The sequence below is a fragment of the Thamnophis elegans genome, chromosome 14 (assembly GCF_009769535.1).
Source record: "Thamnophis elegans isolate rThaEle1 chromosome 14, rThaEle1.pri, whole genome shotgun sequence".
Taxonomy (NCBI): Eukaryota; Metazoa; Chordata; class Lepidosauria; order Squamata; family Colubridae; genus Thamnophis; species Thamnophis elegans.
In genome coordinates, this window is record NC_045554.1 from 11,792,503 (window position 1) to 11,817,480 (window position 24,978).

At 45.4% G+C, this 24,978-nt stretch overlaps 1 protein-coding gene across 1 annotated transcript in view; it reads right to left on the reverse strand.

Annotated features, from left to right (window-relative positions):
- Nucleotides 1–13,564: 13,564 nt before the first annotated feature.
- RAB11FIP3 (RAB11 family interacting protein 3) overlaps nucleotides 13,565–24,978 on the reverse strand; it is an 83,555-nt gene continuing 72,141 nt past the window's right edge. The window contains 10 exon segments of the mRNA XM_032231027.1: nucleotides 13,565–16,113; nucleotides 17,998–18,138; nucleotides 19,625–19,663; nucleotides 19,665–19,781; nucleotides 19,920–19,938; nucleotides 20,943–21,079; nucleotides 22,356–22,418; nucleotides 22,421–22,439; nucleotides 24,380–24,491; nucleotides 24,494–24,519. Of these exon segments, the coding sequence (XP_032086918.1) occupies nucleotides 16,000–16,113; nucleotides 17,998–18,138; nucleotides 19,625–19,663; nucleotides 19,665–19,781; nucleotides 19,920–19,938; nucleotides 20,943–21,079; nucleotides 22,356–22,418; nucleotides 22,421–22,439; nucleotides 24,380–24,491; nucleotides 24,494–24,519 (787 nt within the window). The 3' untranslated portion in view covers nucleotides 13,565–15,999.

The window sequence follows — 24,978 nt, forward strand, 5'->3', positions numbered from 1 at the left end:
AAATAATTATTCATTAGTTGCAGAACAATTGAAGAACCAGGAAATGAAACTTTTTTCTTTTTTTAAAGGATATGGCTGGGCTTCTTCTCAAGATGGCTGCTGAGCAATAGGAAGACTTTTCTCTTCTGCCAACAATCTGCATTGGACAATCCTGGCAAGGTTGTTTCCTGACCTGAATGGGATACTTAAGAAGATTTCCAGTTGATTCCTCTGCTAAACAAATTTTTGTTTTGATGTTCTGGGGCTTGGCCAACATTTTTGAATCTAGGACTGATGTAACATTTGAGAGGAGGACAAGGGCCACAAATTTCCCCTTATCTAAGATTTTTTTTAAAAAAAAACTTTCAGTATAGACACAGTCGCAGGGACCGTTAAAAAGGGGGAATATGGAACATCTAATAATCATAAATTGCCCATTTCTGCAATAGAATTTTCCAGCACAGATTTTAGACTTCCAAGTGTGGCTAATTTGCCTTTTGCCAAGCAAAATATATATTGACATTTAGACAATATAGAGCCAAGGTGGCGCAGTGGTTAAATGCAGCACTGCAGGCTACTGCTAGATCAGCAGGTCAGCGGTTCAAATCTCACCGGCTCAGGGTTGACTCAGCCTTCCATCCTTCCGAGGTGGGTAAAATGAGGACCCAGATTGTTGGGGGCAATATGCTGACTCTCTGTAAACCGCTTAGAGAGGCCTGAAAGGCCTATGAAGCGGTATATAAGTCTACTGCTAAGTCTACTGCTATTGCAATATAGAATAACAGACTAGTCCAAGCCTCTACTCAAACAGCAGAACTCTATACCATTTCGGGCAAATGGCTGTCCATATAAACCATTTTAAATTTTGTATTTTACTAAACATTTATGTCACTATTAAAGGTCATTGTGTACAATAAAAATCAACAAGGATATTAAAATGATTATAATTGAACATTAATTTCAACTGCCTGTACAAGCCTTTACAGCCCCAAGAGGTCAGTTCTCTTAATTCGGAAGAAATTGCCTTGCAAATATATATGGCCTATGCCTTCATTTGGAGAGAAAGGTGAGGCTGGTAATTAATAATTTCATGTAAATGTGAGGAGCAGAAATATGTGAAGCTTAAAATCCTATTTGCAAAGGTATTGCCCTGAAATAAAATAAGTGCTTGAGGTGTTTAAGTTGCTTGCAGTGTTCAACATTAAATGGAAAATACAGTGTTTACTTTTCAGAGGATAGAAACTGAACGAGGAGGCAGAATTATCTTGTCATCAAAAGCTGTGAGGAACACAGTATTGTAGAAAGGAGCTTCTGTACTGATATATGCAGTGACAAGCCAACAAGCCAGCCTTCTGTCGAAATCTAGGGTAGGAACAGTCCTTCCTTCATTCCTTCCTTCCTTCCTTCCTTCTCAGATGGCATCAGCCCCCACCCTTTTAATCTGTTTATTTCAGGAAATGCAGAAATCAAAACATTGCTGGTCTGTTTTACTAGTTGCTCCTACTTCTTGTATTCATTTCCCAGATCAATACGTGAAAAGGCATTTGGGAATTGGCAGGCATTGGAAACATGTTTAAATTACAATACATTTTTACAAAACCTCACCACTATTCATTTCCCATTTAATTTTGATAAGTTCTATCTAAATTTAGTGTGACAGGGATCTTTTTCTCTGTCAACTCACCCCAACAATTTTATTTCTGATTGGTAGAATACAATAAACTGTTTTTTTTTGGGGGGGGGGAATTAATGCTCCATTAAGCCTTTAGATGATCAATGTGATTTCTAATCAGCTAAACTAGCTCTAGAATTTATCAGACTGAGTTCACAGGTCTGTTGGGACCAACAAAAACAATAAAACCTCGCAGCTTCTTAATCCACAAAAGTACTGCCATTACTACAAGGAGGACATATAGAACATTGTTGCCCTTATGGACTCATCATATCAATTTATAATCAGTTTGTCTGGGTCACAGATTACCATCTAGGAAAATAAATTGGTAGTATTACATATGTACATATAGGCTTCCTTTTAAATAAAAGTACTAATAATTTAGGTCAGGGGTATCAAACTCAAACCGCCTCGCAAGCTCCATTTTCTCTGGCATGGGATTGCAGGAGGCCATCACAACTGAAAACTGAGCTCGCAAGAGCCATGGGCAGCCCTTGCAAGCTCCGTTTTCGCTGGCAGAGAGTTGCAGGAGGCCGTCACAGACGAAAACAGAGCTCGGGAACCCATTTTCACTGGCAGAGCGCTCGGGCTACCACAGGCATCCCTACACAATTGATGTCAAGCTGGCCACGCCCACTCTGACTCCCCAAGATCAAACTCAACCCTGATGCAGCCCTCTAACAGAGTTTGACACCTCTGCTCTAGGTTGTTGTTGCATAATTTGACAAATACCCCAGATCCAGGAAAGATGATTGAAACTTAGTATAACTTTCTTCGCCTTGAAAAAAAGAATTCCAAAGTAGAGTTGAAATCTTAATATGTCTGGCTTATCGTGCTAATTCCACTTTTGCTAACCCTCTATCATCTGATGTCACCTGCTCACTATCAGCAGGTGTGGTTTACAATGCTGCAGTCTCAGGTTTCTTCTCCTGGCTGAAGGAAATTCTTCGGTGCTCCTTGACCCTAAGATAATAACACAATTATGGCAATTAAATGTTAACATTGTACCTGCTGTTTGGATGACTTGTACAATGAAAGAAGAGAAAAAAACAATACTTGTACTGTATACTGGAAAATCCATTCAAAGACTGCCTTTGGCAACACAGCTATGTATAATTTTGGGCAGGCAGTACTTGTTCAGCTTCCCAGAACTCCAAAATGAAGACTTCACATTAGCTGCTGTTGATACCGCAACTGTTGTGAGCTCCACCAAAGGAAACCATTTTCACAAAGGCGGAAAATCCTATTTTGTATAGGAAGAGAATCCAGAGACACTGAAGGATCAGAGATGATGGAATGTATGTCCAGACGAGGGATCAGAGGAAGGGTTATACGTGGCGATGAGACCCAGGTGTGGATGGAATGGACATGAGAGAGAAGATTTTTAATTTTGATAAAACATTTTCTCTTGTCTTCATTTCTTTGCATTGACAATTAAGAGCTTTGCTCCTTTCCTGTCTCTCTCAATGAGGAAGGAGAGGAGGGGGTCATGGGGAAGGGGAGCTGCTCAGATAAAACTGTTCTTTTATTCTGCTCTGCAATAGGAAGGGGGGACTGTGTATTAACAGCAAGACAGAAGTTAGCACCTTAAAACCACTAGCCAGGATGTTAGGAATAAGAATAGCTCACTTATAAGAAAGACCCCAAAACCCACATAGCTGGCACACTGCAAGAACATAACAAACATAAGGGTTTAGGGGGGCTGAAATCCAAATAATCAATCAATATTATCCGTTTGCATGCATTATCAGGGGCAGGGCAAAGGGTTGAACGTAACCATCCCTTGACTATAAAAACTGCTGTAAGATTCTAGTCTGGGCCCTTGGTTAGCTTTTCAAACCGGGGTCCTTATATCTTAGTACCAAAATGAAGGTATAATTCTATATCACACCTTGTGTCCGGTGACCTATCGGCTTCGACACCAAGCAAGAGCCCAGATTTGGGGACAACACCACCAAGAGAGATTTTATATTCATTTGTACTTCAGAAGTCAGTGCTTTTTTTCCCTTCCAGTCTGGTTGGGGGGAAAAAACAGCATATTGTTCTTTGTTTAACACTGATGGCGGAAAAAGTTAAGACTTGAAATTCCCCGCGAGGTTTCAGTGGAGAAAAACTGAGTCACTTTTATTAGATAAAGTTCTTGCAGAAAGTCAAACTAGGGCACTGTCCAGATTTGGCTTCCACATTCTCCAGCTTGCAGTTGAACACTAAATGTGATTCTATACTCCCATCTAGCTTTGGCTCTGGTCTCCCACTCGCTTCTGACTTTACTTGACTTGTCGCCCATCCACTCTGCCGATTGCCAAGGTGGGCCTCCAGTTTATAAATAATGGCCCGTGCCTGGCTTAAATGAAACAGCAGCATAAAAACTCCTGTTTACTTTCATGCCTGATAGAACCTGCATGGAGAAAAGCCAACAAGTGTGGTGGAATTCCATCAGCAAGCAAATCTTCCCAATCCTCCTACAGCAGGCCTGGTTCTCGCACCGCTGTTTCCCTTCTGAGACAGAAATGCTAGAAACTTTAAATCGCTGGAACGATGCGGCTGTATTTGTTCATATAATAAACAGTGATAAAAACAGAGCAAACAAGTAATCTATCCTTTGGAGGTCAAAGCAATGAGAAAGAGGTTGAGAAGAAATAAATGGAGGTGTTCGCCACACTTGTAATGCAATCCTTCGGGTTCGAAGATACATTGCTGTGAAGTTCATCTGCCGTGAAGTGAATATGGAACTCTGCAGCCCCAGTCTGCAAGGACACAATCTAGCACAACAGGGGCACTGGAAATCCATTGTTGTAATCATGGATGTTAAATTTGTGAAGCCACTTGTAGTTTTCTATCAGTTTTTGTGTCTGTCTTCAAACCTGGTGGTCATAGCATAAAGCTCTCCAGCGAGTTACGACAGCAGCTGAAGCTTACAGTTAAGAGAATAACATAATAATAGATGGGGGGGCTTGGAGGACATCTAGTCCAATCCCTTGCTTGAACAGAATACCACTCCAAACAAGTGGCAAGTCTCTTCTTGAAAGCCTCCAGTGATAGAGAACCCACAACTTCTGAAGGCAAGCTATTCTACTGCTTAATTGTCCTCACTGTTAAGAAGTTAAGAAGTTTCTCCTTAATTCCAGATTGCTTCTCTCCTTGATTAGTTTCTACCAGGGGTGGGTTCCTGCGATGTTCTAAACTCTTCTATAGAAGAAGGTTTCACAAATCTACAGTGCCGTTTAGAACCGGTTCCAGCTCCCTCCCCTCGCCCGTCCGCACACCATCAAGATGAAGAGCGAGAGGAGGAATTCTGGGAGTTGAAGTCCACAAGTCTTAAAGCTGTCAAGTTTGAACACCCCTGAGGTTTTTTTTCCTAAAGGGTTAGGGGTGCAAGGTTCTTGTAACTTGACAGCTTTAAGACTTTCGTGCTTCAATGCCAGAGTTCCTGAACCAACATGACTGGAGGAGGAATTCTGGGAGTTGAAGTTCACAAGTCTTAAAGCTGTCAAGTTTGAACACCCCTGAGGTTTTTTTTCCTAAAGGGTTAGGGGTGCAAGGGTCTTGTAACTTGATAGCTTTAAGACTTTCGTGTTTCAATGCCAGAGTTCGTGAGCCAACATGACTGAAGGAGGAATTCTAGGAGTTGAAGTCCACAAGCCTTAAAGCTGCCAAGTTTGAACACCCCTGGGGATTTCTTTTCCTAAAGGGTTAGGGGTGCAAGGGTCTTGTAACTCGACAGCTTTAAGACCTGCGTGCTTCAAATGCCAGAGTTTCTGAGCCAACATTCTGGTTGCTAAGCAAGAGCATTGTTAAGTGAGTTTCACCACATTTTACAAGTTGGACACGCCTACCCAGTCACATGGCTGGCAAGCCACTCCTACAAAGCAGGCCACACCTACAGAAGAGGTTCCAAAAAAATCTGAAACAACACCACTGGCTTCTACCCATTGCTTCTTGTCCTGCCTTCTGGTCAGAGGTGAGTTGCTGAGGGTACAGCCCAGTACGGTCGTCCCGGGAGTGGCCAGGAGCAGCTGAGAGCGTACCAGTACAATGGCTCGTTTGGCCCACCCGCCTGCACTCTATTGCTGTTTTTATGGCAAACAGCACAGTGTGCACAGCATGTGGTGCCTGCGCAAGCCCCAACAAGCAGTTGGTTGTTGCAGGGGTGGTGGATTGTGCATGTGTGCGCAGCGCACCTCATGCCTGTGCATGAACAGACCGCAATCAGCATACTGGTAGTGACGGTAAGAGCTGTGGCACGACAAAACCGCGCTCATCAAAACTGCGGTGATAAAATCGCGGCGCTAAAGCCGCGACGTCATCACCGCGCGTCATCACCGCCACGACAACAGCGCGGCAACAGAAGGGCGCTTTAAAACGGCGCCGCCGCAGAAAGCCGACTTCAATTAAGGTAAGGGTTAGGATTAGGTTTAGGGGTTTGTTTTAGGGTTAGGTTTAGGGTTAGGTTTAGGGTTAGGTTTAGGGTTAGGTTTAGGGTTAGGTTTAGCGTTAGGTTTAGCGTTAGGTTTAGTGTTAGGTTTAGCGTTAAGTTTAGGTTTAGGGTTAGGTTTAGGGTTAGGTTTAGGGTACTGAGTGCTTGGGAATGCGCGAATTTGCCCTCCGCGATTATGTCATCGCGGTAGGGTCGCGTTTTTCCTTAGCGCTTAGAACAGCGCGAATTAGTCTTCGCGCTTATGTCTCCGCAGATAAGGGCTTCGCGGATTTGTGGTGGAACCGGTAAGAGCAACCCACCACTGCTTCTGGTGCTTTGGAGAATAGCTTAACTCCCTCTTCCTTGTGGCAACCCCCGAGATATTGGAAGACTGCTATCATGTTTCCCCTAGTCCTTCTTTTCATTAAACTAGACACACCCAGTTCCTCCAACCGTTCCTCATATGTTTTAATCACCAGTCCCCTAATCCTCTTTGTTGCTCTTCTCTGCACTCCTTCTAGAGTCCCAACATCTTTTTCACATCATGGCAACCAAAACTAGATGGTATTTTCAGTAAAGAGTCCAAGACTCACATCCATGTAAGAGCTGATCCACCAAAGCAATCAGACATCCAAGGACAGAAGGACAGCCATAGCACAAGAGAAGCGAGCACTCTGCAAAGCCAGAGCTGCCAATGCTGCAACAGTGGTGCCCACACGTCTGCCCGACATGTGGCAGACCATTCTGTGCCCGTATATAGCCCTTACTAGCCACCTGCGGACACATCGTGGCCAGCCCCACAGCCTGTTAGATGTCAAGGTCCTCTTTGAACATGCTGGACAAACAGCATATCTATGCATTTCGGGGGGAAATTTGCTCTCAATATCCATGGCTTTTATCCATTTCCATTTTGAAGTTGTATTCCCCCCTCCCCTCAAAATATGCCTATTTCAAGTCATAAAGGGAGTTTCAGAATTCCAATAAATAATGGGCTTCGTGAATCAAGATAGAGGGGATAAAAAATCCTCCTCAAATTGATTCATATGAGACTCTTCCTGTCAAATTACATGGCAGGGGGTTTAAAATTTGTGTATAATTTTAGCTGGGAGATAAAAGACTGCTGCCAGAAAAGCTGGGAGAAAAATGGTGCCAAATAGCAAAATCAAATATTATTTTCGCACACAAGCTGCAAAAGCTCCCCTAAGCAGAAACCATTTGGGGAAGTGTTATCCAACACATTCGGAGGCCCCAGGCCAAGGAAAGCCATTTTCCTCTGGAATGAATGAATGTACCAAACACATTTCATTGCTCTGTCCTTTGACTGAGCTCTTCCGAGTAGCTAGTAATTATTCTGTATTGTTGGCCAGCTCAAAAAATGTTCCAGATGAGATCAGCCTAAGCATCCCTCCCATGACAAAATAAATAATATTTAAAATAGGCACAAAATACAGGCACAAGCTGCTGTTCCTGTCAATTAGTTGGCTGTACTTGAGCAACTACATTAAAAATCAAACCCTTATTTTACAAAACCAAACACAAGAGGTGTAGAAAACGGTTTTTTTTTAAACCACGTTTCAACAGAAATCTTGATCTATTTGGCTTGGATTTTGTTATCTCAAAGTCCCATAAATTAACAGTGGCAAATATTCTGCAAAAGTAACTTGAAAAATCACATTTAAAGGTTCAAAACTATTATCCATTTACCATGCCTTGGAAATCTAGCTTCAAAGAAACTAAACGCAAATTACAGTCATGTTTTACACACACAACCAAATCCCAAAATCTATCCTAGTACTTTAAAAAAAAAGTTTGCATTTGCACTTGAAATTTGAACTTTTACTTTTCAGTCTTAATTAACTAGAAATAGATATATCCTTTGATAAGTTTCTCCCAGTAACTGCAACACTTCACTAAGGGAATATATTAACTTTGAGTCAGTGGAGGGTGAATGCAATTCATATCATATAACTGATCAGGGGTAGAGTTGTCAATAATAATAATTACTGGGAGTATAAGGTTGAGAATCCCAGACGGGGAAAAAATGAAGCCAAAAACCTGCTCTATCAACAGATCTTTGCATCAGGTGCATTTGGTGTCCAGCTGTTTTGATTTTTCATTTCAACGCCGCAAAGAATCAGAGCTAACATTCCTGGCATTTGTCATTTTAAAAAAACCCCAAAGAAAATGAAACGTAGAGCGACATGAATATTTCAGCTGAAAGTCAGTACATCTGGACAAAAGTTAAGAGGTCAAAGGTGTGAAATTCTATCTTGGTGGAAATCTCTCGCACCCCAATCTTTTGAAAAGAAAAGAAGAAGAAATAACCGTTGCCCCCAGGGGAAAGGACTGTGATTTCTCTAATTTTCAGAGTTAATGAGGCAGACTCAAAAACCCATGCTGGCATCAGAGCTTTGTCCCCCATTTGTCATCTCTCATTCCCGATGCAATCTCAGACAGCTCAATTTCTTTCTAAGTGCCAGGTTTGCATTTGGGGAGAAAAATCCGAGTTCTAATGAAGTGCAGCGGTCAACACTAAAGCAGTTCTTTAACTAGAGGCCAGGAATTAATTGGAAGTCAGCCAGGCAAACTTCAAGTTTATATATATATATACTGCTGGAATATATATTGCTCTTGGAAGCACGAAGCCTGAAGATGATGAATGAGACTTTGTCGAAACGTCGCCAAGACACCTCCAATTTTACACGGGAGAAAACCCGAATAACCAAAGATAGATATAGATAGATAGATAGATAGATAGATAGATAGATAGATAGATAGATAGATGGATGATAGATAGATAGATAGATAGATAGATAGACAGACAGACAGACAGACAGACAGACAGACAGACAGACAGACAGACAGACATTTACAGGAAGTGTTGCAGATTACCTCCCGTCTTTCCCAATTAAAATGGTCAAAGCTGGAACTGGGTTTCTCTACTCTTCCTGCTCTTGTCTACGTAGAAACTGTACTTGGGTGGGCACTGGGGGTGAGATTTCCCAAGGCAGCCCCGTCTTAGAGCAGGAATCTCTACACCGGGCAGCTTTAAGACACATGGACTTCAATTCCCAGAATTCCCCAGCCAGCTGCCTCGGGAATTCTGGGAGTTGAAGTCCACCGGTCTTAAAATGACCAAGTTTGGAGATGTCTTCTCTAGAGCAGGAGCCAGTAACCCGCGGCTCTGGAGCCGCATGTGGCTGTTTCATCTCTCTGCTGCAGCTCTGTGTCACGGGTTGACACCACAATTTTGAGAGGAGCTTCTGGTTGGAGGAGGGACGCACAGCATGCCCAGAGGAGACTCTATGGCAAAGGGTGGGTTTTCTGGTTGGCTCCACAATTGATAGGGCTTCCAGTTAGGATAGGTAGAGGAAAAAGGATGCTGCGCTAGGAGACAACTCTATGGTGGGGGACCTGGAGTTCCGGTCGTCTACAAAATTGAACGGGGGGGGGGGGCTTCCAGTTAGGACCTCTGTGGCTCTTTGAGTGTTTAAAGTTGCCGACAGCTGCTCTAGATCAACCCAGCTGTCCTTAAAATTCACTTATGTGGCATGAGATGGAAAGAGGCAATGCCTTGTTTACCACTCTTCTGGAAATAAGAACACAGTTAGAGAAACTGTGACCCACTGAGTCATCGTTTCAGAGATATTTCTTTGCCAGATTCCCCCAAAGCCTTCAACAACTGCAGAGCTAACTCTCCCATCTTTCAAACAACTCTGGGGGAAGGTTACACAGATAGAGAGAGACAAGAGACATAGATTAATGTATTTTAATCTTCAGGATCTGACCAGAGTTAATTCAGGGTGATATTCAGAGATGTACCTGCCTTGAAAATTGAACTGTCCAGCACAGTTCAAACATCAGGACCTGACCCCAGGAAAGGCTTCGTGACATTTTGTACAACGTCATAAAACGCTTTATGACTTTTATATGAAATGTTTTATTATGAAATTTGCCAAGTTTCAGTTTTACGGGAATCATGGGTCCCTGGTATTGGATACGTTCCGCAAGTTAGTTAACCCATTCATGGCACCTTGCTGCCCTAGGATGGACTCTTTTGCCCAGTGAAAGATTACAGAGACAAGCATTATAGTACCATTTATGGCCACAATTCAGTCCAAACTCTGTTGCTGAGTGAGACAGTTGTTGAGTTGTTGCCCCATTTTATGAACTTTCTTGCCCCAAATGTTAAGTGAATCACTGCGTTTGTTAAATTAGTAACACGGCTATAAAAATCCCCATTGATTTTGCTCGTCGGAAGGTCGCCAAAGGGGATCCCATCACCCCAGGACACTGCAACCATCATAAATAAGAGTTGCCAAGCATCTGAATTTAGATCACATGACCACGGGGATGCTGCAATGGTCACAAGTGTGGAAAAGAATATGTCACTTTTTTCAGTGCTGTTGGAACTTCTGTCACTAAACAAACTGTTGTTAAGTCAAGGACTACCTGTATAAGTTCCTAAGAGAAGTAATACAGACCATGGCCTCAGAAAGTCTGCTTCCTCAATAAAAAACACTCAAGACCATAATTGTTGTGTTGTTAGTTGCAAAGTCATGTCTGACCCATTGCGAACCCATGGACAATGTTCCTCCAGGCCTTCCTGTCCTCTCCCATCCCCAATTTAAGCTCACACCGACTGCTTTGATGACTCCATCCAGCTACCTCATTCTCTGTCGTCCTCTTCTTCTTTTGCCCTCAGTCTTTCCCTGCATGAGGCTCTTCTCCAGGGAGTTCCTCCTTCTCCTTAGGTGGCCAAAGCCTTTGAGTTTCCTCTTCAGGATCTGGACTTCCAAAGAGCAGTCAGGGTTGATCTCCTCTAGGACTGACCGGTTGGATCGCCTTGCAGTCCAAGGGACTCGCAGGAGTCTTCTCCAGCACCAGAGTTCAAAGGCCTCCATTCTTTGGTGCTCAGCCTTTCTTATGGTCCAACTTTCACAGCCATACATTGCAACTGGGAAACCATAATCCCTGAATATGAATTTTGTGATGTCAGATTATCCTCTGGTTATCACTGTTTTCTGTCCAACCTTTCTACAAAGGATTGGGAACGAAGTCTTGTTCCTACCCTTTATCTTACTTTTCTACTGTGAAGTAAGATAAAAGAATAAGACTTCACTGCTGCCATCTACCGAACACTTTTCTTTTTCCAGCTCTTGTATTCTATTTTGCTGTTTTAATGAAACAGTTTACTGTAAAATGATTTTGAAGCATTGGCAGCCTTGATTTGAAGGTGATTGCAATTAACAAGTTAACCGCACACAATATAAAATGATGCTAGAATAACAAAGTGGTTCCTTGTTAGAGAGTGAGAATTTTCATTTTTGAGTGGAGGTCGAAATCACAGAAGCCTCTCTCTCTCTCTCTCTCTCTCTCTCCCCCTCCCTCCCTCCCTCTTTCACACACACAGCTTTGGTGATCAGCCCGTTTATGAAATTAGCTATAGGGGAAAAAAAGAAAATAGCTGCTACTAAACTCTTACTTTGCAAATCTGCTTTCTGCAACTTGATAAGTCACCAAAACGTAAGGATTGCAACGGATTTATAACCAACGCTGTCCATATCTGTGTTGCTTCAGATCTCTGCAAATTACAGCTTAACACACTTGCAGCACACTAGGTTAAGTTAAAGCTTACCCATGCCCAGTCTGTAAAACCCTGCATGATCATCATATGGCACTAAAAGGATATTAGAATCCTTCTTTGCTTCCAAACGGTGGTCCTTTTGGGTTACTGCAGCCCAGATCTAACAGTGGAAGCATTATTGTAGAAATTTTTTTTTTAAAGTCAGATCATGTACCAAAGACCAGGTCCAAATCTTGGTGAACTGGACCCAGACAAAGCAACATCACTAAAATCCAGCTTTTTTGTTTTGCGTATGCGAGGGGAAAACTGTCCATTCCTTAAGGGAGGAAGTAACACATTGCAAATTCCAGCAATGCTTTGATGCCACCTTGTGCCAAACCAGAAAAATGATCGTAACTCTCCAAGATGAAAAGAGCTTCCATTATAATTGGTACAATTCTGCAGTGATTCTAACAGCCCCTCATAGCGGGGAGCAACCATGATCTTCTAGTTCAGTGTTTCCCAACCTTGGTCGTGTTCTGACCGAGGCTTCCCAAGAGCATAAAACAAAGTCCTTGTCCTGTCAAAAATCCATTTTATTAATCTACTGTGAATTCTGCCCATTCACAGCCAGCAAAGTCTTTCAAGAGAGGATTTACGGTCACAGACCTGATCTGGCTTGGTGAGCTGACAGGGCGATATCTGCAAAACTTGGCAAGGAGCCTCAGAGAATCATCAACCAATTAAGCAAACTAATGGTCTCCTCCAAACTCCACTCCCCTTTCGCCCCTCTTTTATTTCCTCTGGGAGGGGTCATTCATCATCGACCCCTGTTCTTTAGCTGTTCACTTCGTCTGGCAACTCTGCGCAACTCTGCGTCAGTGCTGGTGAGCTGAGCTGTTTTTTAGCTCAGCTGAGGCGTGGCAATCGGCTCTGCCGTGCAAATCAGCTGAGGACAGGGAACGATGGGGGCGGGAGGGCGGGACCAACCACAGGTGGTATTTGCTGTTTCTCCAAACTACTCAAATTTCCGCTACCGGTTTCGCCTGAACTGGCCTGAGCATGCTGAATACCCACCTCTGCAGCCCCGCGGCATAGAATCTAATCTGAAACAAGCAGCGTTGATATTTATTGACGCACAAAAAGCATTCGATAACCTAAATTGGGATTTTCTTACAAATCAATTAGCAGTCATGAACTTCGGAGAGAAATTTATCGGGTTGACCAGAGCAATATATTCTAACCAGATGGCAAAAAGAATGCTAAATGGAGAATCAACAGGAGGTTTCACCATTACCAAAGGGGTACAACAGGGATGCCCTCTATCCGCTCCATAGAGACGTTGATGTTACAAATTAGACCGAACCAGGAGTTAAAGGGATTGAAAATTAGGACACAGGAATACAAAGTGCTGGCCTTTGAGGACGATCTAGCATGTATTATAGAAGAACTCCTAGAAACTGGACTAACACTAATCTGAATTTGGGCACAAGGGCTAACAAATCCCATTTTGGATGGATGGCAATTCTGGCAGTTGCGCCAAGGTCTCCTACATGACAGAGAGCTCCACCTCCCCTGGATGCAACAAGGAAAAAAAAAACACCAAGCAAGCCGTTTCTCCAGCCAGAGACAGTAACAGCTTTTAATTAGACAAGAGTCAGCACACCCGTTAAGACAAGCAACTGTTTGCCTCTTTTTGGAAAACTCCTTCACATTACCCACTGGGGGGGGAACAATTTTCCTTGAGAAATTAAAACCGTGTGCGCAAGGCCAGAGCTTCACTGTTTATGGTGGATCCGCTTGTTCTTCTCCTGCTGTGACTATTTACATTACAGTACCACATTGTGATCAGCCAGGAGGCCAGGAGGAGCCCGGGGGGGGGGGGGGAGGAAGGGGGTTGGAGTTTACAATACGGACAGGTGAGCCCAAGTCAAGAAAGGCAAATCTGATTATTTATAGATCTGTACATTATACAATACATACATATACAGTATATATATATACATATAGATAGATTTGTGTGTTTACACATTGCTCTCTGAAGTATTAAAAATTGATCGGCCTCCGTTCTGTAAAAAAATACCTAACTCTACAAGGTAGAAAAAGGAAAAAAAATCTTTCTCTTCCCAAGTATACACTGATTTACACACCCAAAGTTTCTTCTGGAAATGTACAGTATGTGGATTCTTCCTGCAGACACTTTTTTTTCTTTTGGGGGGGGGGGTACAGAGAAATACAGGACATTAGCAAGTGTGTAAGAATGTTTGGGGTTTGAGAATCACTCTCCTCTGCGTTTTTCTGACCATTTCATCTCCCATGTTCAAGCCAGTTGCAAATCATTAATAGCGGAAACTACTGATATATACATATATATACATTCCAGTGTCCTGGTTCAAGGAACTGCAAAGTATTCCAGTGGCCCAACAGTTGGGTCAATGTGGGAACGCAAAGACACGTGACTTTGGCCTGGAACTTGTATTTTCAAACTAGCATCATGTCACTTTCGCCATACATGAAGGGACTCAAGAACTCAACGGCTTGATGATTTCAAAGAAAGGAGAGGAGTAGCGTGTAACACTCTCGGCGCGATGTTCCTGCACTCCAGGAAAATGATCTGCATATGTGGGTCGCACAGACACGAGTCTGGTTAGGCTCCATACATTGTGTTGTCCAAGTTGCACAATTGCTCCATGTGTGTGTGTGTGTGCTTTAGAGAAGGGGACAGTGGAGGAGATGCAGAGGAGACACGTGTAGAAATGGACTATCTCACCCTCCTTTGGGCTCCTGAAACTTCTAAAATAAAGCATCGGTGAAGCAGGATTTGCTCACGAAAGGTATAAGATGCCCCTTTCAAATTCCAAATAGTGGCATTTTAAAAAAATAATTAAAGAACCCCCGAGAAGCTCTTTTAAAACACATCTCAAAGGGGCAGATTTAAAACATATTGAAAACCTTTTCTTTCTTTTTTTCAGGGGAAATAGCCTGCTTTCTAGATACGGGCAAAATTCATCCGCTCGCCTAAAATTTATGTTGGGGGGGAAAGTTGACTTGTCCCCAATGGCTGGTTTTTCAGCCTCCCATCGATATGCAAATCTACTTCGACCCAAGGAGAAGGCAGAAGAGCAAAAGAGCTTAAAAGGCGCAATTCTCTTTCAGCGCCTTCCCAAAGGGATGGATGCAAAGCCAAACCAATGTTCTACTAGAGCTTGACCAGGCCCTTCTAAAGCAAAGTGATGTGTTGGTGCCAAGAGACAGAAACAACTCCGTTCTTCCAGTCCCGTGATGTCCCTTTCCCCCCTCCCCCCTCCCTCCTCCCCTGTTTTCATTATTGAACCGACATATCTGTTGCCATGCTTGCCTTAAAGTGATTTTAACCCATGAAAACACCAAACGAAAAAAGGGCGTGAGATGAATGAAGCATGGAAGGAAGCGGCTGCCGCCAAGAGGGATAAAGGATCAGCTCTGCTTCCACATTCAGTATCATCAGCTGAGCTTCCTCCTCCTCCAGCACAGCCATTCACCAGCTGTCCCCCGACAACCAAATTCATCAGCCAGGGCTGCCACCCACCCAAATCATCCAGAGGACCACGCCTGGGTTTGACCTTCTTTTCTTTTACATCAGCCCACCTCTCTGCAGAGGGGCTCCAATTCCCCAAAGCACCACAACTCATAGGTTTTAAGGCAGAGGTCCCCCCCCCAAAAAAAACCAGGGGGGGGCTCCCTACAAAACAGCACAAGGGACAACGAAGCCGGCCGGAGTTCAAGGCAGCCCTGTTTTTCTTTCTACTGGCTGAACAGCTTCAAAAAGGAGGGCGATGGGAGGGCTGAGGATTCAACCAGAGAGGCATGGGAAGGCAGGTGAAAGTCCTCCTTTGACTGTCGTGCTACAGCTTCCAGGTGCCGAGGGATCCAGCACAAGCCAGCTTCTGTTGCTGGTGGACAGGAGAGGTTTCCAAGAAGGCTATTTCAAGGGGCCACCCAGATTCTGCTCCATTCCTGCAAAAGAGGGCAGGTGTGTATGTTCGCCCCGCCCACCCTCGCCCCTTGTTTCTGTGACTCCGATTCTCTTTTTTTTCCAAACTCTTTTTGCCACCACTAGCCCCACAAGCCAGAGGGTTCCAAAACCCATTAGAATCAGGACAGCCTTACTTAATGGCTGGTCCTCTCTCTTCTTTCTTTCTTTTCTCTCTCTCTCTTTTCTCCACCCCAAGTTCACTGCCATCTGCCACCCAACCACTCCAACGTGAGGCTTCCTGTGCCTTCTCCATAGAGTGAAGACTTGGCCAGCATTTCCTTCTTCCAAGTAGCAAATCCGCCACACCCACGTGACGCTGGCTTTGTGTTGCTCTCAACTCTTTAAGTCTCCTACTTGACTTCCAGGATGGATGGGTTGGTTTCCATGATGGCCACAATGATTCGGTCGATGTAGTCTTGCAGTCGGAAGTTGATCTCTTCTTGCTTCTGGATTGCCTCCATCAGCTGGAGAGAAAAAGGATCGAGCTTATTTATTTTTTCCAATTTAAGGTAAAGGTTCCCCTCGCACATATGTGCTAGTCGTTCCCGACTCTAGGGGGCGGTGCTCATCTCCCTTTCAAAGCCGAAGACCCGGCGCTGTCTGAAGACGTCTCCGTGGTTATGTGGCCGGCATGACTCAATGCCAAAGGCGCACGGAACTCTGTTACCTTCCCACCAAAGGTGGTCCCTATTTTTCTACTTGCATTTTTTATGTGCTTTGAACTGCTAGGTTGGCAGAAGCTGGGACAAGTAAAGCTCATTCCGTTACGTGGCGCTAGGGATTCGAACCGCCAAACTGCCAACTGATCAACAAGCTCGGCGTCTTAGCCACTGAGCCACCACATCCCTTACAAAAACATCCTTTACAGCAGCCACCATCTTTCAATTTTAGAAAAAGGTTAATGAAAATCTGAAAAGCAAATAAAAGCTGAAAGATCAGGAAGGATGAATATGTACCTGGATAGCTAAAATATGCAGTGAGATTAGCACAGGTGGCACGTGGAGTCACATTCGCTGGCACGCGAGCCGTCAGCTCCAGTGCACATGTGCGTGCTGGCCAGCTGATTTACGGCCTTCCGGAGGACCTGCCTTCCCCAGGCTTCAGGAATGCTTCCGGAGCCTGGGGAGGGTGAAAACTCCCCCCCCCCATGCAGGGGGTATAGAGTGTGCACGAGCGTGGGGGGGGGGGTCATGCACACAGGTGCAGATGGGTGGGGTGCATTGCATTGTGGGTGTGGGCTCGCACCGGCGTACACAATTTTGCCACGCCTTTACAAAAACGTTCCCCATCACTGACCCAGCTCATTAAAGCAGCTGTGTCTGTTTCCAGGACTGTAATAGCAGCACCCCTAAAAATCAATCCCATCTAGATGGGAAATCAACTTCTACTATCTCTCATTTGCTTGGCCTTGCTATGGATTCTAAGCAGCCTTTCAGAACCGAAGTGGTTCTCATGAACCACAGGAAGAAGTACCGATAAATGTTATCAGATAACTGGAGCTTTTCAGCTCGGAGCCCAGCTCTCTCTCCAAACTTGGCAACCTTTGGACTTCAACTCCAAGAATCGAGCTCTTGGCTGGCTGAGGAATTCTGGCAGTTGAAGTCCCTAAGTTTTAAAGTTTAAAGCTCTGGGGAGCCTTCCCCAGCAGGGCACTTAAAAATACACATGGGGTTAGGAAGAGCTCCGTGCAGAATCTCTCAGGACTATAAACAAAATGAAATGCTCTGGAGGATTTACACAATTTATGGAATATATATCCCTTCATACTCTATTTCCCTGAAAATAAGACCTCCCCGGATAATAAGCCCAATCAGGCTTTTGAGCACATGTACTAAAATAAGCCCTCTCCCCCCCAAAAAAATAAGCCCTCCGCAAAAATATTTCAACACAGCAGCAACCATGGGGCGACCACGCTCGCAGCCTCCTGCACCTCAAAAATAAGCCCTCCCCCCAAAATAAGCCCTCCCTGAAAATACTGCAACACAGCAGCAGCCATGAGATGACCACTCTCGTTGCCTCCTGCACCTCATAAATAATAAGACTTCCCCAAAAATAAGGCCAAGGTAAAAAGAAAATAAGACCCTGTCTTATTTTCGGGGAAACACAGTAGTAGGCTTACCTAACTTTCCAAAATTAGTGTTACGAGGAAGCCAGCTGGATGTTAAAGAAAAATGGATCGATTGTCATCTAGTAAATACTTAGTTTTATCAACAAGGTAGAGAGAAACCTGCCAGAAGCCAAAGTAGCCCTTTCTAATGTCAAAGTGTGGATTCTCTAAATTTCCTCCACCACTCAGCTCCCCCTTCATTACTCGTAGGGTAAAGTCCCTGTAAGGTCGCCACATTTACCTCGTCTCTAGAGACTGAGCTGATTTCCGCAGCCAGAGATTCAGAGAAGGAAGCGGAGAAGAGATTCTTGGCACCTTGAATACTGAGGTTGATGATCTGCCCGTTCAGCTCATCGTTCTGCTCCTTCAAGTTTCGGTTGTCCTGTTTGCGAAGAAAATTCCCCCGTGGTCACGTCAGTTTCCGCCTTAACCAGGAGACCAAGAGAAGCTGCCTTCATAGAGGCCAACCACCCAGGGCTTTTTGGACCAAGGTTCTCTCTGCTCAAATCCTTCTCCACCTGATCAGTGTTTTAACTAGACCGTTTACCCTTGGACTGCAAAGCGCTAGGGAAATCAGGAGATTCAGGCAGTTCAAATGAATAGTAGCTAAGCTTGTAGAGCTTAGCTACTAAAAGGCAGAGACATCACCCTGCCAACAAAAGTGTGTACAGTCAAGGCTATGGTTTTTCCCAGTTGCAATGGATGGCTGTGAAAGTTGGACCATAAGAAAGGCTGAGCGCCAAAGAATGGAGGCCTTTGAACTCTGGTGCTGGAGAAGACTCCTGCGAGTCCCTTGGACTTCAAGGCGATCCAACCGGTCAGTCCTAGAGGAGATCAACCCTGACAGAAGGCCAGATCTGAAGAGGAAACTCAAAAACTTTGGCCACCTAATGAGAAGGAAGGACTCCCTGGAGAAGAGCCTCATGCTGGGAACGATGGAGGGCAAAAGAAGAAGGGGACGGCAGAGAATGAGGTGGCTGGATGGAGTCACTGAAGCAGTCGGCATGAGCTTAAATGGACTCCAGAGGATGGTAGAGGACAGGAAGGCCTGAAAGGATGTTGTTCATGGGGTCGTGATGGGTCGGACAAGATTTTGCAACTAACTGGCAGTTAGGGAAATGAGTGGGAGAAAAGAGGCGCATTCAAGGTGGGCTGGACTCTGATCTCTTGTGGGTGTGCAGGGACTCATGACTTAGGATGCATTTGACCCCTCCCTCAGGCCATCCAACTGCCTACATGGAATCTTCTTTAGGCTCCAGCTAGTTGGAGAATTCTGGGAGTTGAAGTTCATATATCTTAAAGTTGGTAAGGTTGAGAACATTGCTTTAACAGGGTGCCCACACCACATTCCCCCAAAGATCACAGATAACTACCCAGAGAGCCTCAGAGCCCCACATAGCTTCTCTCCATTCCCTAAGACAGGGGTGTCAAACTCAAGGCACAGGGGGCCGGAACCGGCTCACGGGGTGCTTAGATATAGCCCATGGTGCTGCCCTGGAAACAGCGAAGGATCAGCCTGCAATGCCCCTGCGAGCAAAAATGGAGCTCGGGAGGGCTGTACGCAGCCTTCCCGGGTTCCATTTTCAGCCGGCCTCCTGCAGCCCTCTGCCAGCAAAAGCAGATTCTTTTTATCTCGTTTTCACTGGCAAGAGCACGTCAGGAAGGTGTCCCTTCAGGAAAGCCATGCATGCCCTCCCCAAGCTCCATTTTCACTGGCAGAGGGGCCATGCCCACCCCATCCTGGCCCCTCCATGCACCTCCCCAAAGGTCAAACACAACCCTGATACAGCCCTCAATGAAATCGAGTTTGACACCCCTGCCGCAAGCGGAAAGTTCGTCAACTGTCCCGTGTCAAAGATTTCGTCTACCTGCTTGAGCCGCCTGATCTCTTGTTCCAGTTCGTTCTCCTCGCGCCCGGCTGTTGTATTCCTGCAGGCCGATGCTACTGCTCCGCCCTCGCCGCTGCTCGGCTTCTAGCTTAAAGAGCTGCAGGTGTTCCAGCTGTTTCCTCAAGTCCTCTATCAGCTGCAAGGCAAGCAAGCAAAATCAAGGCCAACGGGCATTCGCAAGCAATTCACACGGATGGGTTCGTGCGGTTAAAAAAGAGACGTCAGCCAGCAGAAAAGCATAGATTGTCCCCAGCTGGGCCAGGATTCTTTTCACCCTCTCCAAGCCATCTTTCCTGCAATTTAATCTGAACTGCACTGTTCTGACCCAGCTCCCCAAACATGACCAAACCCTCTGAAGTGAACTCAAAAGATTCCTTTATTAAGTGTGCCAGAAACACAAGTCTGTCCAGCAGGGGAGATGAGTAGTTGTCTGCCACCTCTATAGAGCTAGGGTGGGTTTTTGCTAGCAGCAGTGGCTCTTCCATCCCAAGGACTGGCCCATAGATTTCCACTGCTCTCCTCTCCTCTGCCTTCTGTGCATCCGCGCGTCAGGCACTGGACCCAGCTGTTCCTTCTTCATCAGCCACCTCCAGACCTGAGGGCTGATGGGCGGCTCAGGCTCCTTCTCTGTCTCTCTGTCTCTCTCTGTCTCTCTGTCTCTCTCTCTCTGTCTGTGTCTGTCTCTCTCTCTCTCTCTCTCTGTCTCTCTCTCTCTCTCTCTCTGTCTCTCTGTCTCTGTCTCTCTGTCTCTGTCTCTCTGTCTGTCTGTCTCTCTCTCTCTGTCTCTCTCTCTCTGTCTGTCTCTCTCTCTGTCTCTCTCTCTCTGTCTCTCTCTGTGTCTCTCTCTCTCTGTCTCTGTCTCTGTGTCTCTCTCTCTGTCTGTCTCTCTCTCTGTCTCTCTCTCTCTGTCTCTCTCTGTCTCTCTCTCTCTGTCTCTCTCTCTCTGTCTCTCTCTGTGTCTCTCTCTCTGTGTCTCTGTCTCTCTCTGTCTCTCTCTCTCTGTCTCTCTCTGTGTGTTTGTCTCTCTCTCTGTGTCTCTCTCTCTCTCTCTCTCTCTGTCTCTCTCCTCTGTCTCTCTCTCTCTGCCAGTTCCACTCCCTCATCCCCTCGGATCTCTCAGGTGGCCTTGATGTTGACCCCGACTCCCCTGTGATACAACTCTGATCTTGCAGACATTTATCCCGTTCCTCCAATCTTCTTCAGCTTCCTGAACTACAAAGGAAATCCTGATCTTGAAACCGTGCAGAAGTGTGTCATGGTTTACTGAGCTTCTGGAAACCAGCAGGGCCCTTCTCACCTCTTGCTGGACTCTTTATCTTTCTGGAACTGATGTCTCTCATGGTTCAACTTCTCCCCCATCTTTCTCTTGTTCTCCTGTTCTTCCGTGAGCTGAACGGTGAGATCTTCAATTTCGTCCAACAACTTCTGCTTCTCCTGGAGAAAGGAAGGAAGGAAGGAAGGAAGGAAGGGAAAGGAAAGGAAAGAAAACACATGAACTGGGAATCTTCTAGCAGTTTCATCCATGAGGAGAAAGAACTGAAGTCCCTCAGCGATAAAGCACAAGGTTGGCATGCAAGCCAGCTAGGCTTCATCTCACCACTTGACTATACCTATTGTCTACGGGCAACAGAACTAGACCAAGAAATCACGCTAGTTGAGTCCAACATCCGTCCCAGCTGTTGAACAGGAACTACTGGATCGTGCTTTTTATATGGTGGGGGGATAGAACTCACTGAGAACAGCAAACTCAACTAGCTGGTTGGCCCTAGAATTGTCCTCCAGTCCTCCTTTCCTGTTAAGCACCTGACATCTGTTGCCTCTGTTCTGCCCAACAGAAGGGACTAGGGAAGAGTCAACGAAGCCTTGCACCCTGCTGCTGGTTATTGCGGGACGATGAAGTTTTCATTTCTGCAAGACTCCCAATGCCCCACCACAATATTCTGGGATACTGCAAAGGCTTCCATTTCACCTGGGTTTAGTAATATGGGGAAATGCAGGGGTGAAATCAAGCAGGTCTGACAGGTTCTGGTAGAGGAAATTTGAGCAGTTCGCAGAAACCGCAAATGCCACCTCTGCTGGCCCCAGAGTGGGGAGGGAATGGTGATTCTGCAGTATCCTTCCCCTGAGTGGGGAGGAATGGAGATTTTGCAGTATCCTTCCCCTGGAGTGGGGAGGGAATGGAGATTCTGCAGAATCCTTCCCCTGGAGTGGGGAGGGAATGGGGGATTTTGCAGTAATCCTTCCCCAGGAGTGGGGAAGGAATGGGGAGTTTGCAGTATCCTTCCTCAGGAGTGGGAAGGGAGTGGGGATTTGCAGTATCCTTCCTCTGGAGTGGGGAGGGAATGGAGATTCTGCAGTATCCTTCCCCTAGAGTGGGGAAGGAATGGGGATTTTATAGTACCCTTCCCCTGGAGTGGGGAGGGAATGGGGATTCTGCAGTATCCTTCCCCTGGAGTGGGGAGGGAATGGGGATTCTGCAGTATCCTTCCCCTGGAATGGGGAGGGGAGATTTTGCATCATCTTCCCCTGCCACGCCCATCAAGCCATGCCCATAGAACCGGTAGTAAAAAAAAATGAATTTCACCACTGGGGAAAGATCCCTCGACACCTGAAGTAGGGAGGAGGAGGAGGAGGAGGAGGAGGAGGAGGAGGAGGAGGAGGAGGAGGAGGAGGAGGAGGAGGAGGAAAATGCCTAGAAGAAAGTTCTCACCTCCTCCAGCCTCTCAATATTGGCCTTGAGGCAGGGGACACAGGACCGAAGTTCTCCGTTTTCAATTGTCCAGTTGATTGCAACCTGCGCATTTGCAGAAACCCCAAATGCATGCTTAGAAATCTTATTTACTTATTTAAGACATGTATCTACCAAAATTTCAGTGGTTACAATAGAAAATCAAAACAATATCTGCAATAAAACAAATAAACAAATAAAATCCATATTAAAACTGTCAAAAACCGTAAACAAAAACTTGGCACCAAGTTAAAAGAAAAATCTATTATTAGAATGTTATCCCAGCTGGCCCCTGACATGGGCTGCCTAATGCTATGGACTCTAAATGAAATCAACAAGATTCAAAAGCTTGCACCCAAAATGCCAAAACAGAGGAAGTGACGCCAGCATCTTCCTGCTGTTTTTCATATGGCCTAAACCAGGGGTCCTCCAAACTTGGCAACTTTAAGACTTGTGGACTTCAGCTCCCAGAATTCTCCAGCCAGCACAGCCTTATGGACTTCAACTTTAAGACTTGTGGACTTCAACTCCCAGCATTCTCTAGCCAGCATAGCTTGTGGACTTCAACCTTTAAGACTTGTGGACTTCAACTCCTAGAATTCTCCAGCCAGCAGAGCTTGTTGGACTTCAACTTTTAAGGACTTGTGGACTTCAACTCCAGAATTCTCCAGCCAGCATAGCATGTGGACTTCAACTTTAAGACTTGTGGACTTCAACTCCCAGAATTCTCCAGCCAGCAGAGCTGTGGACTTCAACTTTAAGACCTTGTGGACTTCAACTCCCAGAATTCTCCAGCCAGCTGGAGCCTTAAAGTTGCCAAGTTTGAAGACTTCTGGTCTAAAGGAACAATTCCCGTTATTCTTTTGGGCTTTTTCTCCCCCGTATTCTGTGCAAACTGACAAAGAGCAATGGCTCTTCCCACAGAGGGGTAGGCAACTATGCTTCGTAACCAAACTTTTTGGTCTTTTTTTGTTCAGTTAAAATGTTTTAGCCCAATCTCCTTGTAATCGTTCTCCCAGGGCTAAAAATCTAAATATGTCCAGGTGCAGAATTTGGCAGCCATGAATAAGAGTGATTTAACATTGTGGAAGAGGGATCAATACACCGAGTGGCGGAAATCCCCCTCCTCCCCCCTCCTGCCTGTCCCAAAGGTTCCATCAACTGCACTGAGCAGATACAATAGTCTTTTTTAATCTCTGTAATGATTATTTCATTAGCCTCGGGAAATCAGAGGGTCAATATTCTCTTGAGGTGATACTTGTTGGCGCAGTGGTTAAATGCAGCACTGCAGGCTACTTCAGCTGACTGCAGTTCAGCAGTTCGGCTGTTCAAAATCTCACCGGCTCAGGTTGACTCAGCCTTCCATCCTTCCGAGGTGGGTAAAATGGACCTGGATTGTTGTTGGGGGCAATATGCTGACTCTGTAAACCGCTTAGAGAGGGCTGAAAGCGCTGTGAAGCGGTATATAAGTCTAAACTATTATTGTTAGTTGCAAAGTCGTGTCCGACCCATCGCAACCCCATGGACAATGTTCCTCTAAGCCTTCCTGTCCTCTACCATCCTCTGGAATCCATTCAAGCTCATGCCGACTGCTTCGGTGACTCCATCCAGCCCCTTCATTCTCTGCATTCTCGTCTTCTTTTGCCCTCCATTGTTCCCAGCATGAGGCTATTCTCCAGGGAGTCCTTCCTTCTCCTTAGGTGGCCAAAGTCTTTGAGTTTCCTCTTCAGGATCTGGACTTCTAAAGAGCAGTCGGGGTTGATCTCCTCTAGGACTGACCGGTTGGATGGCCTTGCAGTCCACGGACTCAATGCAGGAGTCTTCTTCTCAAGCACCAGAGTTCAAAGGCCTCCATTCTTTGGCGCTCAGCCTTTCTTATGGTCCAACCTTCACAGCCATCCATTGCAAATGGGAAAACCGTAGCCTTGACTAGACGCACTTTTGCGATACACAAACAACAATAACCCAGGGACTCCCCCATCACTTCCCTGGACGATCCATCTTACCGGGCCTGCAGGTTGTCAATCTCAATGCTTTTTTCTCGTTCTATCCTGCTGAGCAAGTCTTTCTGTTTCCGGATTTCATCCAGAAGAATTCATTCCGATTTCATCTCTTGATCTTCAGCTGCTCTTCCAAGGCATTTGCCCTGTCCGAAGAAGAGATTGTTGCAAATTTAGTGCCCCTTACCCCACCCGTGAGAACTCACACTCTGTGTTTTGACCTCGGCTTCCCCAAAAATCACAAAGCAGATTCCTGATCCTGACAAAACCCCTTTTATTAAACAAATGCTGCGTACAATTTTAATAAATAAGTAATTGATGATGGGGCCAAAGATCAGGAGTCTGGTAGCCCCCTTTTTAGATTAACAGATATTATTAAAAGGCATCAACTTTTGTGAACTACAATTCATTTTATCAAGATGCAGGGTGGGTGTTAAAGTGATGCAGGATTTAAATTGGGAGTAGGGAAGCTGCTAATCTGAAAAAGTGCTACAAGATCCTTCCTGTGATATTGGCTAATTGCAGTCTTCCTAATTGCAATTTTAACAACAGCCTGATTTCTATCATAGAGGAGCATCAAAACAGACCATATCTGGCAATGCTGC